Source organism: Zingiber officinale, chromosome 4A (genome assembly GCF_018446385.1).
Source record: "Zingiber officinale cultivar Zhangliang chromosome 4A, Zo_v1.1, whole genome shotgun sequence".
Lineage (NCBI taxonomy): Eukaryota > Viridiplantae > Streptophyta > Magnoliopsida > Zingiberales > Zingiberaceae > Zingiber > Zingiber officinale.
Window position 1 is genome coordinate 16485699 of NC_055992.1, and position 17276 is coordinate 16502974.

Sequence of the window (17276 nt, forward strand, 5' to 3'; positions counted from 1 at the left end):
ATCCGTTTGGGTGTTAGTATAATTCTCCTCTGTTAAGGTTTGACCAGTTTGATATGAAGAAGAATCAAATAACTCAAGGTTGACTAGATATTTAACTAGAAAGTCCTAACGGGAGGTTAGGCAAGAGCAAGTCCAAAAGGAAGGTTGACCGAAGATGAAAATCCAAGTGGATTAGTCTTAACTTGACACTTGGTGTGGAAAGTTCCAGTGAGTGAGGTCAGACAATGAGGAAGTTCTGGTGAGTGAAGCCAGGCAGTTTGAAAAAATCCTAGTGAGTGAAGCTAGGTGATGGAAAGTCTTAAAGAGTGAAGTTAGGCAGTTAGAAAATCCTAGTAAGTGAAGCCAAGTGAAAATCCTAGTGAGTGCAGCTAAGAAGATGGAAAATCCTGGTGAGTGAAGCCAGGTGAAAAACTCTAGTGAGTGAAGCTAGGCAGGTGGAAAATTTTGATTAATGAAGCCAAGTGAAAAATCCTAGTGAGTGAAGCTAGGCATTAGGGAAGTCCAGGTGAGTGAAGCCAGACAGTAAAAATTCAGGTGGGTTAAGGCTAACTAGACACCTAGTGTTTGGAAGTCTAAGTGAGTCATGGAGGACCAAACACTTGGCACAAGATAGTAAGTCCAAGAGAGTCAAGGTTGACTGGACACTTAGCACTAGGAGAAAAGTCCAAGTGGGTCAAAGGATTGACCTGACACTTGGTGTAGTCAAGCTTGACCAGATGCTAGACATGAGGGGGTCCCAACGGGTCATGCTTGACCTGTTGTTGTTATTCGAAACCCTTACTTGAGTTTAGGATTGGTCAATCGATAGGCGATCGATTGAACCAGAGCCCAATTGATCAGTTGATCGATTGGAAGGCTTGCATGAGTAGTAATAGCCCAATCGATTAGCTGACTGATCGATTGGTGTCCATTCGTGCAAAGAGCACAGTGTGCTTCCCAATCAATCAGTCGATCAATTGGGCTACTCCAATTGATCAAGCGATTGATCGGGGATGATTTTCTTGCAATAACGTGAGGAGGTCAGAATCGATTGGTCAATCGATTTCGAGGTCTTCTATGAGAAGTGCATTATATCGATCAGCCGATCGATCTATATGCTTCCAATTGATCAGTTGATCAATTGGGAGATGACCGTTACACAAGTTGTGACTTTTGGATGGCTGAAATTGCTCAGATCTTACATGGCAATCGATTGGGAGTAAGTCTAATCGATTGGGAACCCTAGATCACAGAGTATAAAGGTGACGACGAGGTTCAAATGTAACAGTGCTTACACAATTCTCTCCACCACTTCTTGGACAATTTAGGGTGAAGTGTTGTTGCACTTCCGAATCAACAAGGAGCGATTCTAAGCAACAAGAAGATAGCAAGCTAAGCAAAAATTTCATTGTAAAGTATTTTACTTTCATTTGGGCTTGTATTCTTGTTGTATTTCTCTATGTGAGATTGTATGAGGTTTCTCCACCTCTGGTTATTCTAAGGAGTATTTTGATAGTGGATGTGTGTTAGAGTGTGGATCCTTGGATTAGTCACCTCTTCTTGAGGTAGATACTAAATAAATCCTTCTGTTAGCATTGTGAGGGTTACTTCGAGTTTTTTTGCTGCATCATCATCATCATTGAAGTGAAGCGAGTGGGCTATTCACCCCCTTCTAGCTCTGAAGTGCCCCAACAAGTGGTATCAGAGCCAGGTTACTCTTCACCGGACTCATCGCTGGAAAGGGCAACGAGCTAGAGGAAGAAAAAGAAGTTGAAGCCCTAATTTCAACAAGCTAAAGGCTATCATAAAAAAGGAGCTCAACTTTAAGATGGATTTTGAGATGGACTCGAATTCGACACAAGGATACCTCCACCATTCACATCTACAATCTTCGATTCTTGGTAATCAAGAATAAAAAACTTCTTCATGATGGAGATAGAGCAATGATTTTCTCTAATGGAAGGCTTTAAAGCTCCAAAGGATTCAAAAGGTAAAATTCTCAAGAAAAACAATTGGAGAATGAAGCAAACTCCAAGATGTGATGCCAATAACAAAGTGACCAAACTATTAGTCAATATATTGCCTAGCAAAATCTTGAGCGAGATAGGAGAGTACGAAGATGCCAAGGAGTTTTGGAGTAAGTTGGCAAAAATCTATGAAGAACCCTCCGCTACACCAAATCAAGAAGAATCCAAAGAGGGCAACTTAGTGGATCAAGACCAAGAAGAAGAGGACTTTGAGGTCAAGAGGGGCTCAACATTGAAAGAGGATGGAATTGAAGAAGATTCATTTTCAATGGAGTACAATGATAAAGGTAAAGAGGGAGCATACTCTTTGTTTCATGTACATGAGGATTCAAAGGTTGAAAGATGTTCAACATCTGAGGGTAAAGAGGAAGAAGCATTCACCTCAAGGATTGAGGTGGAGTGACATTCATTGACACTGGAGAAAGAAGAAGCTTCTACGTCCAGGTCAAATGGAGAGGAAGATGATGCCACATCTACAAGTCAAACAAAATCAAATGGAGGATCAAGTTTCATCCTTATATGCGAAGGTATAAAAATTTAAAATTATAATAATAAAAATCACATCATATGCTTTGAGCGTAGGGAAAATGGACACTACAAGAGTAAGTATCCAAAATTGACCAAGAAGAAAGGTCAAGTGGCACCCAAGGCTAAGGAGAAGCCGAAGGAGGTCGGTCTCTTGGTACACAAAGGCAAGGATCACATTATGTGCTTCTCTTGTAAACAAAATGAACATTATCGGAGCCAATGTGCAAAGGGGAAAATTCCAACCAAGTCAAAGGAGAAAATTCAAGTCAAGGAGGAGCTTCTAAGGGGAAACCCAAGGTATCATTTATTGAACCAATTCCTTTGACCCATGATAAAAAGCATGCTAGATCAAATTTATATCATTTTAATGCTATTTATTATGAAAATATAAAGCATGATAGGGTTAAAGAAAAATATGTAGCTTATCATGCCAAAACAATCATATTTAAGACTAGGAAGGTAGATGACAATTTAGGCAAGAATTCTAAGAGCTTTAGATATAGGCCCAAAAAAAAATACTCAAGGGAATCATGAGACATCCAAAACTAAGGATTTAAGAATGGAAAACCAAGCCTTGAGATCAAAGCTTGATAAATTAGAAAAGATCCTAAAAAGGATGGAAAATATCTTTAAGGGGCAAAATGAGCATAACCTAGGTTTAGGAAAGTAAGAGTCCTTCAATGGTCATAGAGGTTTGGGATACAAACTTGAAGCTAAGAAGGATGTGACTTCATATCATAGGGTTCCATATAGTTATGAGACTAACCCTAGATTTAGGGATCAAACCAAGGTTTTAAGGGAGGTTATCCCTAGAACTAACCTTGCAATGATCAATGTCACTAAGACTTCAAAGAAGCCTAAGGAAGTCACTAGGAAGGTCACAAGGAAAGATTCCTAGAGTTGACCTAGACGAGTCTAGCATGGCCAAGGCTTCTAAAAAGCCTACATTACAAGAAAAACCCTCGTAGACATCGGTGGAACAACAACGGTTTTAAGCAAAAATCGATGTCTTTGAGTATTTTACACCGGTTTTTCCAAAATTCGGTGTCTATGAGCGCAGATTTTCGCTCATAGACATCGGGTTTTTAGGCGATGTCTATGAGCGTCTTTTTTTCGTTAATAGACACCGATTTTAACAGCGGTTTTTAAAACCCGGTGTCTATGAACCAAAATTCTGATGGACTTTCTTAGCGCACTTTCTTTTGGGCTTCTCCTCGCCCACCATAAATCGAAACCCTAATCCTCAGGCACCGATCCCACTCCTCAGGCGCTTTCTTTTGCCTCCCGCTCCTCAGGCGCCAATCCCGCCTCCCCCCGCCAACTGCACTCCTCCTCAGCCCCCGGTGCCATCCCGCAAATCGAGTCCCTCCCGCTCTTCCGCGATGTGCCCGTACTCGAGCGCCAGTTGCTCTTTCTCCGCAAACTCTGGATCTGCTCTGTGCTCTTCGACTTCTCCGACACGCTCAAGTCGGCCCGCGAGAAGGAGGTGAAGCGGCAGACGCTGTCGGAGCTCATTGACTTCGTGCAATCCGGCTCTGGCCGGCTCAACGAGCAGGTACAGGAAGAGCTCGTCCGTACTGTGGACGTCAATATCTTCCGCAATCTCCCTTCGGCTTCCCATGAAAACACCGGCGTCGAGCCCACCGACTCGGAGGAGGAGGACCCCTACCTCGACCCCACCTGGCCTCATCTCCAGCTCATCTATGAGCTCCTTCTCCACTACGTTGTATCGTCCGACACCGATACTAAGGTCGCCAAGCACTACATTGACCACTCATTCATGCTCCGCCTTCTCGACCTCTTAAACTCCGAAGACTTTTGAAGGAACGAAGATAACTCCTCCTCACCAGTCACCGGAGTTCCGTTGGAAAGACTATTGCTCTGTAAACATATCCTTTTTATTGTCTCTAGCTAGTTCGCATTTGTTTTGTGCATCGATTTATGTGTTTTAGCTCTTTTCCGGAGCGCTGGGTTAGGTTTGAGGCTGATATCGCAAGTGTAGGCTGGATTTATCTTGATGCATCGATTGGGAGAGATGGTCGGAGGCGGAAGCAGGAGGGACGGTGGGCCGCTGAAGATCAATAGCACCAACGTCTTTGCGGTGCTTGAGACTCTCAAGAAGAAGAAGAAGTCGGACAAGGAGTCGAAGAGCAAGGGGGCATCTAAGAACCAAGGGAAGGAGCAGGAGAAGCAAGTGTTTTGGGCCCTGGCGCCTCTGACGTCCATGTCCTGGGCTAATGTTGGAGACGACGACAATGACGATTACTATGCTACCACGGCGCCGCCCCAGGCTGTTTGGGGAGTATCGGAGCAGCAACACAATAAAAAGGTTGAGGAGACCATAGAGGAGGTATGTGAACACATTGCACTCAGATGTGTTGGCTAGCTGTTGACAATGAAATCTAAGCTATTTAAATCTATGTTTTAGATTGTTTTTCATACTAGCATGTTGTATCACTCTTTGCTTATTCCTTTGGTGTAGTATCAACTTGAAATATGAGAATAATCTTTAAGCTCAATCACAATTCAAGATTTAGCAACATTTTGAAGAAGATGGTGTTTCAACATTGCTCTAAAAGGCTGCCTGTGAGGTTTTTGGAATCGACCATTCTTCTAACTGCTATACAATCCCTAGTAGGCGGACCTTTAAAAAGGCCTCCCAAGCTCATAAATGGCCTAGGTGGTCTAAATTGGTCTAAAGAATTTTTTTTCTTTAATAAGTTGCTTGTTCATTTGATATTAGAAAATAATTCTAATTCTCCTTATCAGCCCACTCGACGAGAGCCTCCTTATTCTTATTATATATGTTCTCCTTATCTTGCCTTCTTTTTTTCATTCATTATCAATTTTTATCATTTAATTTTAATACAGTTAGAATATTTTTTTCTAGATTGATTGTTTTTGTTGGTCATCGTATTCTATTATTGTTATGTGTTTGGTGCTTTATGATTGTGAACTTGTTTTAATTGATTAAGGGTACAATTGTTATATATATGTATTGATATTAGTAATTCTTAATTTAATATTCTCCTCTATTGTAATATTATTTTAATGGTGATTGTCTGAGCCTTTAGCTAAGTGTTGGGTTGTGGCTCAACCGCCTGCTATCTAGAACCATCTTTTAGTACCTTATGTTTCGGCATATTGTTTCTATCAGACATAATGTTAGTACTAAATAAATATTTATGTTATGCTTGTTTATACAAGACGTGCATGCGAGTTCAGCTTTCTTTATGCTTTAAGCTTGATAGCCTATCAGACAAACTTTTTCTATTATGATGTTACTTATAAGCAATTCATGTTTACAAAGGTTTCATGATGAAGATTACTTAAATGATTATTTGTATTATATGCAGTACTAGATAAACTTGATTATTCTATTGTAATGCAATATCTGATTCTGGACAGAATCATGAGATGGATAGAGGAGGAAGAAACACTGCAATATCTGATTCTGGACATGGACGGTAAGCCTTCTTTCTTGTTGAAAATAATTATTATCAGGTTCAGATGATATCAAATTAAGGAAAATAGTAAAATAAAAATAACCAGTTTTTGCACTTTTGAGCACAGGAGTGAATTCCATTGACAGTGATGGGATTGGCATGCTAGTAGAACTCCACAAACATGTAGAAAGAAGAGGCATCAAGGTATAGTAAGGAATCAAATTAAAGAATATAGAATCATGTTGTTTGTTCCCTTTCATACTTGTGAAAGCTTTTAGTATATATACATGCACTTTGACACGAATCAGGTTTAAGAATAAAGGAAGAATCTTTCATTTTGTTCTTTTAAAAATTTATTATGTTAATATAAGTAGAATCTTTTTGAAGATAGTGTGAATAAATTATTTTATATATTCCAAGAAAAACCATAATAATCTACTATACACCATGCATCACTATATTTAGCTTCTTTCAAATCAGTTGCCTTATAACAGATTATTTCAAATGTGCAGATCAAAGAAGCTGAGCAAACATGTAAAAATTACCAGCAAAAGGTTACTTATCTCATTTTCAATCTCTATTTGAGTAGAATTTACAGCATATTTAATTTCCCTTATGTAAGCAACAAACTGCTTTATATCTATATTGACTATTTTATTCTATTCAGTAAGAGAACTGGAGAATCAATTAAATGGTGAGAGGACAACCAAGAAGGATGTTGCAAAGTTCCCAAAGCCTCCAGTGGCTCCTTTAAGATGGAGGCCTCTTTTACAAAGAATCACTAATCAGTTGTCACCCTTAGGACATCAAACAAGCAGAGGTGCCCATCCAGTAATAGATAAAGAGAATTATCTATTAACAAATAAAACTACTAGGGAAGATTTAGTTAAATCTCTGCATAGAGCAAGAAGGATAATGTTGGCACCAGTAAGAAGAATATTTGTGTACTATCTATTACCTTTTGATGTTGTAAGAAGAATAGTTATGTGTAATTTGTGGATATTGACTTGTTGTGCACAATATCTATTATCTTTTTATGTTGTAAGAAGAATATTTATGTGTTGGTTATATGGATATTGACTTGGTGTGTTTAGATACATCGGTGCATTTTTATTTGTGATTTTCTTAGTGAATTAATAATATTAACTTAATTTTATGATTTGCTTGGTGATAATATTGGTTTTTCACTATTTCGAAAATCGAATTTGTGTTGTTAAACAATACTGATATTACATCGGTTTTCCATCGCTGCAAAACCGGTGTCATTAACTAATATTACATCGGTCGTATACCGCTGCCAAAACTGGTGTTATTAACATATAATCTTACATCGGTTTTACACCCAATGTCGTTAAGTGATACTACATCGGTTATAACCCGATGTCTAAATTGGCAGACCTTTTACATCGCCTTCATAGACATTGGTCGAAAATGTAATAGACAGCGGTGGAAAACCGAAGTCTTTGAGGGTTTTTTCTTGTAGTGCTAGGAAGGTCATTAAGAAGATCATAAGGGGAGTTATCTCTAATGAGTACTTAGAACACCCAAAGAGCACCAATCAATTTTGGATTCCTAGGAGTGTTTTCTTTACACCTTAGATAAGTTTAGAAAGTGTCAACTCTAATTAGAAGGGTAGTTAACCTAACCTTGAAAAAGTTGACACTTGAAGGGCATTTTCAAGGTAGTTGTACTCCTTGAAAATGAGAAGGTTTAAAATGGTTACTTTTGTTGGAAGAGTAAAATGTGTCAAAATTTGAAAATTTGGACCTAATCAACCTAATTCAATTGGCACAATTCGGTTAAGGCAAAAGAAATGCCAAGTTGGGGTTTTAGCATTTTTTGGGGAAGAAAGGGGAAACTTAGGTTTATTCTTTAAGCTTAGTAATTGGTTTAAGAATAGGATTAATTTTGGATTAGCAATTAATTAGAGATACTTAGATGGATAATCTAGGTATATTATTTATGCTAAATTTTCATGCTTTGTTTACCCATCATATGCTATGATATTATATTTTACATTTATATTTGTTATGAAAAATAAAAAGACCATATCATGTCATACATACATCATGTAGCTATAGCTGATTTTCTTTTTAAAATACTTATTTTTGATGTATGCCATAAATCATCATGTATTTTTTTTATTTTATGTAATTAAGGACAATGACATTAATCAACAAGTGACATCCTAAGTGGATGATCAAATTTTAAAATGCCTAGATAGAAATGCATGATCCCTTAGTTTAAGGAAAAATCAAAATCTATATTTCACAAAGACCATAAGTTGACTTGTATATATTTTAGTGCACATTAGATACAAGTGAGATGCTAGGACGATGAATAAAACTCAAGATATTGATTTAGTGCATGTTTTTGAGTTTTAAATTCATTAAAACACATAGTTTATATGTTATCCAATCATTGGGAAAGCTAATGTACAAGTCATGTGCATTTACCCAAGGAACATTGTTGGAAATTGGTTTTGAAAATGAATTTAGATATATTTTAGAAAACCTTAGTGAAAGCTATCTGTTGATAGGAAGCACCATTGTATAGTTAGACACTAACTTGGATGAACATTGAAGTTTTTAAGAGTTTCAAACTTTGTCTCAATCTTTAAAAATAAGATATATTTTCATTAAAAAAAACTATTTTTCCTTGATAGTATATGGCATAACTAATGTCTACACAAAATTTAGTAATTTTTTAATAAATGTAGAATTGTTAGAAATTTTTGAAATTCTATCTGATTTTAAAATATGAAATTTTAGAAACTCAATCGATCAGCCGATTGATTGGGCATGTTAGATTGATCAATTGATCGATTGAACTAGGGTTTCCGTGAGTAGTAGCTAGCGGAATCGATCAGTTGATTGATTCAACCTTGCCTTGATCGATCAATTGATCAATTCAAGTACATTTCCCATGAATAGAAGCTCGCGGAATCGATCGGTTGATCAATTGAATAGCTTTGATCGATTAAATTCCAACTTCAATCGATTGAAAATACTAATTTTGGCAGAAATGGTATCATTCCAGTCCATTAAGCTACTTTTAGTCATATTAACTATTCCTAACCCTATGAAACTCATTTATGAATATTTATGGATAGTTTTCATGATGAAAACAAGATTGGAATGGTTAAGAAAGACTAAGTTGGAGTTTAGGATGAGGTTTGCATTCAATATTGATTCTTGAACCTCAAAACTTTAAATTTTAGGTTTCCTAAAGTTTTAGGAATCTAAGTCATTGTTGGTGCAATGATAGAAAGTTAGAGTGTGTTTTGAAGGGGAGCTACTCCTTAAAACATGAATTATTTTTCTTTGAAACAAATGAAAGGTTGTAAACCTTCATTAGCGTGTATGCTCTAGGATGAGCATTATGATGGAAGTATGCACTAGGGAGAGCATTGAGCATAATCAAGGGTATGAGACCTTCATGGTGATATTGTGAATAACAAGTGAGGTTATGAACAATATGAGATAATTCTTAAGGAGAAGGGTTTTTTATGTGTGCCAAATGGGGAGAATGTAGGGTTTAAGTTAGGAAATTCTCCATGTTCACAGGGGGAGATTGTAAAACTCGTATGTTAAGGGGGAGAATGAAGGAAACCTCATTCATGCTTTAGCATAAAGTAAAAGTTGAGGCTATGGGATTAGCCTAATTTAAATGTATTGTCAAAAATTAAAAAGGGGGAGATTGTTGATGCAATTTTCTCTGGGTCAAGGTTGACCTGGTTGACTAAGCTTGAGTTGGTTCAACCTAGTGTTTGGAAGTCCAAGTGGGTCATAGAGGACCAAACACTTGGTACAAGACGATAAGTCCAAGAGAGTCAAGGTTGACCAAATACTTAGTACGAGGAGAAAAGTCCAAGTGGGTTAAAGGATTGACCGGACACTTGGTGACGAAGTCCCAGCAGGTCATGGTTAACCAGATGCTAGGCATGAGGGGGTCCCAACAGGTCACGCTTGACCCGATGTTGAGATTTGAAACCCTTACTTGAGTTTAGGGTTGGTCAATCAATCAGCCGATCGATTGAATTAGAACCCAATCGATCAGTTGATCGATTGGGAGGTTTGTGTGAGCAATAATAACCCAATCGATTAGCTAATCGATTGGAGCTACGCTAATCGATCGATTTGGTGGTCGTTCGTGCAAAGAGCATAGTGTGTTTCCCAATCAATCAGACGATCGATTGGGGCTGGTTTTCTCGTGATAACTCGATAAAGCTAGAATCGATTGGTCAATCAATTCCGAGGTCTTCTGTGAGAACACAGAAGCACACTAGATCGATCATCCGATTGATCAAGATGCTCCCAATTGATTAGTCGATCTATTGGGAGATGACCATTACAGATGTTGCAACTTTTGGATGGTCGGTATTACTCAGATCTTACCTGGCAATCGATTGGGAGTATGCCTAATTGATTGGGAATCCTAAATCATGGAGTATAAAGGCGATGCCTTGGTTCAAACGCAATAGTGATTTCACGATTATCTCCACCACTTCTTGGAGGATTCAGGTGAAGTGTTGTTGCACTTTCAAATCAACAAGGAGTGACTCCAAGCAACAAGAGGATGGCAAGCTAAGCAAAATTCCATTGTAAAGTATGTTTACTTTCATTTGTGCTTTTATTCTTGTTATAATTCTCCATGTGAGATTGTACAAGATTTCTCCACCTCTGGTTGTTTCAAAGAGTATTTTGATAGTGGATGTATGTGAGAGTGTGGATCCTTGGATTAGTCACCACTTCTTGAAGTGCCCCAACAAAAATGTAGTGTTGGTGTAGGAAGTATCAGATGATCGAACATGATTTTTTATTATTTCAAAGGGTCTAAAGTTAAGTTGTTTTATAAGTTGATTGAGCATGCAGGAAAGTCCTAAGTTACCTTAGGCAAAAGTCCTAGTGGATTCTAGGCAGGTGGAAAATCCTAGGGGGAGGTAACCCTAGGTCCTAGGGGGCGGTAACCCTAAGTGATGGAAAGTTTTAGCTGCGGTTAGGCAAGTAGAAAACCTTAGGGGTGGTAACCCTAGGTCCTAGGGGTGGTAACCCTAGGCCCTAGGGGATGGTAACCCTAGGTTATGGAAAACCCTAGGGGGAGTTAACCCTAGGTCTTAGGGGGTGGTAACCCTAGGTTATAGAAAATCCTAGGGGGTGACAACCCTAGGTCCCAGGGGTGGTAGCCCTAGGCGAAAAGTCCAGTCGGTCTAGAGGATCGGTCTGACAACGGGTAACTTCTCTTAAGAGGAGTAGGTGAGGATGCGTTCCCTGGTGAGGAAACAGTAGACGTCAGTTCGACCTAGGATTTCTGAAGGAAATTCAAAGTCACAACTGGATAGTCCGAAGGCTGTCAAGTTATTGATTTATATATCATTTGCTATTTTGTCTAACTCTATTTTGCAGGAAACTAACAATTGTGCAAGGTTAGTTTCGGCCTTAATCCGTTGACTGAACCGGGAATCGGTCGATCGAACCTCCAAAGCAAACAGATAGATTTCCAGCTAGTTGAACAGGTTCGACCAAAGGATCGGTCGACCGAACCTTGGGTTTGGTCAATCGAATAGTGGATATACTATGACCGAGATCAGGCCGGATTGATGGGATCAGACTAGATAAGCTAGCAAGGATAGCGGGATTGGTTGATCGAATGGAGGGATCGGTCGACCGAACGAGGACTCATCCGAAGTTGAATATGGACAGGAAGACGATTCAAGCAGGATCGGTCGACTGAAGCAGGGGATCGGTCGACCGATCAGCTACAAGTCAAACTTGATCCTTGGATTAGTGGATCTAGATCAGGCCTAACTTGGCTATTTAAGGAGGACTCGACCAGTTGCTTCAACAACAAAATTTCTGAGATCAAGAACGAACAACTGCTGCTCTCTCTGACGCTACTCCAATAATCGACGAAAGACTTATATTTCTATTATTGTCGGTAACTTTATTGTATTACAATTGTACTTAATATCTGTACCAATTTATGGATCTATAGTGATTGCCTAACATAAGCGATTAACGATCGCGGGCCTTGGAGTAGGAGTCACCACAAGCTCCGAACTAAGTAAAAGAAAGCTTGTTAGCGTTGCTTGTCTTTTCCTTCTTTATTCTGCTGCGTATTCTGTATGTTTTGCAAAATGAATGAATTAGCTACGAGTGTTATTCAACCCCCTCCCCCCTTTAGCACGTCATCGGTCCTACAATTGGTATCAGAGCAAGGTTACTATGAATTGGTGAAACCACCAATCGAGCAGAGGGGGTTCTTTTTCAAAGAAAATTATATATCATTTTTCCTTTCTTTTTTTTCCTCCAAAATTATTTTTAAAAAATTTATTTTCAACTTTTCACCATTGGTCAGTATTAGTAAAATATCGCAGTTACCAAAATTTATAATAGTATTTTTTATTAACAATTTATTATTATTTTTTCTCAAAATTAATGAATTGCTAGTTTTTTTTTTCTCCCGCACTACTAATCCAAGACCAAGTCTTGGAACATTTGTTATTATTTATTTTTTGTATGCGAGATTCTTTTTTAATGACCTACTAAGATGGGAAAAGCACCGCACGCCTACCACTCTTGTCCAGCGAGAATTTCGGATACGGGAAAGACTAGATGGAGCACCAATTGAAGACCCAAGTGGAGATATGGACCATAGTCCAGATCAGATTTATACTCCCCACCGAAAAAGGTGTGCCTATCGCTTGTGACAAGTGGGATGCACAAACAAGAAGAAAAATCAAGGCAAATGCAAAAGCAACATATACTCTCCTATGCGGACTAACAAATTCAAAGCTTGATCGAGTTGGAAAGTTCAACAATGCTAAGGAGCTTTCAGAGAAATTGATCAAGCTTCATAAGATTCCTTTAGAGCTAGAAGATCAAGTCGAACCTGAGTTCGAATCTGAGTTTGAATCTCTAGAGTCAACCTTCGAACCAGATTCAGAAGAATCAGATCAGACCGATTTCATAGCACTGATGGCCAAAGAAGAGATAGCTGAATCTGAGTTCGAATCTGGATCCTATTATGGATCCAAAAGGTAAAATTGTAAATTTAAATTATAAATTTCATATAACTTGTTTTAAGTGTAGGGAGAGAGAGCACTATAGAAACCAGTGCCTTGCTCATAAGATTCATCCAGCACAACCGGAGGAAAAGGAGAAATCAATCCCGAAAGGGAAGAAGCACATTGAATGCTCCAAGTACAAATGAATGGGTCACTGCAAAAGTCAATGCCCAGAAAGATGACCCAAGAATCTAGGAGGAGAAATCAAGGTTAGTAAATTTACATTACATGAAAATTTAATTTTTGCAACACATGTCGGTACCCTAACTAATCCTGATTGCACTAGTTTAGATTTCTCTTGAAAATTAGATAGGCATACTAATAATGTAATGAATAAAGTTGATTAAAATCTAAATAAAAATAACTCAAAATTATTTAATCAAAATAAGAAATTAACTCTTAGAAAATTTAAAAAATAAAATAATATTTTAAAAGATAAAATTGATAAATTAGAAAAGATTGTTAATAATTTAACCAAAAATACAAAATCTAGACTTGGATTACAAGTCTAAGGTAAAACTTAAACTCTACAAATCAAGTTATAATCAAGTACCTTTTAATTATGAAACCAATCAATAAACACTAAATTAATCAGTAAACTCAAAACTCAACTTAAAAGTTAACTTAAAATTGTAACTTGCTAATAAATGCTTGATTTGTTTGATCCATGCATAATTACCATGAATATGCATATATGTAATTAATTGATAAATGTCATTCATGATTACTAATTACTTAATCTTGAAAGGGTAGATAAGGACTTAGGTTTGATCTACATTTGACTAATTAGACCTAGGATTTTTAGAAGGAAATTAAATATTCAATTTCTTTAAAAGGCTTTGTCTAGAAGTGGTGGATGATCCTATACCCAAGAAGGCCTAATGCCTCGCCACAGTTTAGAAGCTAATTATTGAAATACATATTTAATTGACTAACTGTTAAACCTTAGTCTAACTCAAATGTTGATCAATCCTTAGATTGAAATTTAAATTGAAGATTAAATTAACCATCTCATAAAACTATTAAGGTTCCTTGATTGAAAATTTAGAAAAAGGGTGAGATGGAGCTAGGTATAAAGTAGTTAACCGAACCTAAATGAACTAAATTAAAGCTAACTCATTTAAAATTTAATTAATTACAAAAGTTTAATTAATTTTTAAAATCTTAATTATTTTTAAATGATAATTATTTTTCAAATCATAATTAATTTTCAAATCATGTTCGATTTTCAAAAAATATAATTAATTTTAATTAATTGATTAATTTTAAAATCATAATTAATTTTAAAAATCTTAATTATTTTTTAAATGATCTTCAAAATCTTAATTATTTTCAAATGTTCAATTAATCTTCAAATTTTAATTATATTTTAAAATTCAAACTTATATTTTAAAAATCTCAATTTCAGTACTTTTAAAATCCAAATTTAAATTAAATTATTTTTGAAATATATTTCAATATCATAAATATTTTTCAAAGTTAAAGATAAAATCAACTTAACTTAACTCCGTCTCACACACACTCATAAGCTGAACATGCTTGATAACATAGAATGAGTGAGATAGAAAATCAGGAAAATAAATAATAGCTTTTATGTTTTTATTTACATGCTTGGAGTCTAGGACCCTCAAACATTTTTGGAATTAGTTAAGGGGGAGTGAAAGGAGGGTTAAGACATCAATTTTTATTTTGTTAAACATTGGTTTTCAAAGTTAAACTTTTCAAAAGTTCAAAATACTTCTAAAAGAGGACGTTCAATTTTTCAAACTATTTTTGAAAAGAAAAATAAATTATTTTTAAAAAGATAGAAACTAAGTATTTGATAAAGTATTTTTCAAAGAAATTATTTATTTAGCTAAGTATTTTTGTCAAAATATTTTTAAAAGCTAAGTATTTATCAAAATCTTTTCAAAGCTAAGCTTTTATGAAAATAAAACTTATTTTAAAAAAACAAGTTCAAATATTTTTGAAAAAGTTTTTCAAAAAGTATTTTTTTAAGCTAAGTACTTAAGCTAAGCTTTTATCAAATTTTTTTTACTTAACTAAGCTTTAATCAAAAATTTTTTTAAGCTAAGTACTTAATCTAAGCTTTTATCAAAAATTTTTTAAGCTAATTACTTAACTAAGCTTTAATCAAATTTTTTTAAGATAATTACTTAACTAAGCTTTAATTAAAATCCTTTTTAAGCTAAGTATTTAAGCTAAAGCTTTTAACAAATTTTTTTAAGCTAATTACTTAACTAAGCTTTAATCAAAATTCTTTTAAGCTAAGTACTTAAACTAAGCTTTTATCAAAAAAACTTTTTAAGCTAATTACTTAACTAAGTTTTTATCAAAGTCTTTTTAAAAGCCAAGTTGTTATCAACTTCTTTTGAAATCTAAGTACTTGACAAAATAATTATTTTGAAAGCTTAAGTTTAGCTAAGTATTTGTTGAAAAAGTTAAGTATTTTCAAAGCATTTCTAATTTAACTAATTGTTTTTCAAAGTAATTATTTTCAAAGCTAAGTTAAGTTTTTTTAAGTGCTACCTTTCAGGAGAAACTTTAAATTAAACAAAGGAAAAACTTTTTTGTCAAACAACCTTCTTTCCTTTTTGATATATGTCAAAAGGGGAGAGAAAAGTTAAAAGTTAAGAGTTAAACATAATTTTTATGAAACCGGGATCATAAAGGAGTTTTTTACAAAATATTGTTCATGCTTAAATTCTATTATTTATTGTTATGTCTTACTTAATTTGAACCGAGTTGCCATAATCTAAAAGGGGGAGATCGTTGGTACGGGAAGCATCAGACAATCGAACCTGGGTTTTGATTATGTCAAAGGGTCTAAAGTTAAATTATTTTATGATTTAACAAGGTTGATTGAGCTTGCAGGAAAATCCTAAGTTAGCTTAGACAAAAGTCCTAGTGGATTCTAAGTAGGTGGAAAATCCTAAGGGAAGGTAACCCTAGGTCCTAGGGGGCGGTAATCCTAGGTGATAGAAAGTCCTAGCTACAGTTAAGTAGGTGGAAGGGGTGGTAACCCTAGGTCCTAGGGGGTTGTAACCCTAGGTTATGGAAAACTCTAGGGGGAGGTAACCCTAGGTCCTAGGGAGTGGTAACCCTAGGTTATGGAAAACCCTAGGGAGAGGTAACCCTAGGTCCTAGGGGGTGGTAACCCTAGGTCCTAGGGGGTGGTAACCCTAGGTTATGGAAAACCCTAGGGGGTGGTAACCCTAGGTCCTAGGGGGTGGTAACCCTAGGCAGAAAGTCTAGTTGGTCTGGAGGATCGGTCTGGCAACAGGTAACTTCTTCTAAGAGGAGTAGGTGAGGAAACATTTCTTGGTGAGGGAACAGTAGGCGTTGGTTCGATCTAGGATTTACAGAGGAAATCCAAAGTCAGAACCAGATAGTTCGAAGTTTGTCAAGTTATTGATTTATCTATCATTTGCTATTTTCTCTAACTCTGTTTTGCAGGAAACTAGCAATTGTGCAGGGTTAGTTTCATCCTTAATCGTTTGACTGAACCGGGGATCAGTCGATCGAACCTCCAAAGCAAACAGATAGATTTTTAGCCAGATGAACGGGTTCGACCGAAGGATCGGTCAACCAAACTTGGGGTTCGGTCGTCCGAATAGTGGATATACGGTGATCGAGATCAGGTCGGATTAATCGGATCAGACCAGATAAGCCAGTAAGAATAGCGAGATCGGTCAATCGAACGGTGGTATCAGTCGATCGAACGAGGACTCATCCGAAGTTGAATATGGACAAGAAGACGGACCAATTCAGGCAAGATCGATTGACCGATCAGCTATGAGTCAAACCTAATCCCGAGATTAGTGAATCTAGATACGACCTTGCTTAGCTATTTAAGGAGAGCTCGACCAGTTGCTTCAACAACAGAATTTTCGAGATCAAGAACGAACAACTGCTGCTCTCTCTGACGCTACTTCGACAATCGACGAAAGACTTATATTTCTATTGTTGTCAGCAACTTTATTGTATTATAATTGTACTTAATATCTATACCTATTTCTGGATCTATAGTGATTGCCCAATGTAAGTGATCAACAATCACGGATCTTGGAGTAGGAGTCGCCACAAGCTCCAAACCAAGTAAAAGAATGCTTGTTAGCATTGCTTGTATTTTCCTTCTTTATTCCGCTGCGTATTCTGTGTGTTATGCAAAATGAACGAATTAGCCACGAGTGCTATTCACTCCCCCCCTCTAGCACATCATCGATCTTA

The 17276-nt window shown here is 36.6% G+C and overlaps 2 protein-coding genes across 2 annotated transcripts; both read left to right on the top strand.

The window, feature by feature from the left end:
• Positions 1-2274: 2274 nt before the first annotated feature.
• On the top strand, positions 2275-4356 carry LOC121972271 (serine/threonine protein phosphatase 2A 57 kDa regulatory subunit B' beta isoform-like). The gene is made up of 2 exons (XM_042523959.1): positions 2275-2365; positions 3782-4356. The coding sequence occupies exons 1-2, from the start codon at positions 2275-2277 to the stop codon at positions 4354-4356; spliced, it is 666 nt and encodes a 221-aa protein (XP_042379893.1).
• A 213-nt stretch (positions 4357-4569) lies between these two features.
• Positions 4570-13192, top strand: LOC121972272. The gene is made up of 5 exons (XM_042523960.1): positions 4570-4884; positions 5943-6001; positions 6127-6184; positions 12793-13019; positions 13072-13192. The coding sequence occupies exons 1-5, from the start codon at positions 4570-4572 to the stop codon at positions 13190-13192; spliced, it is 780 nt and encodes a 259-aa protein (XP_042379894.1).
• Positions 13193-17276: the final 4084 nt, after the last annotated feature.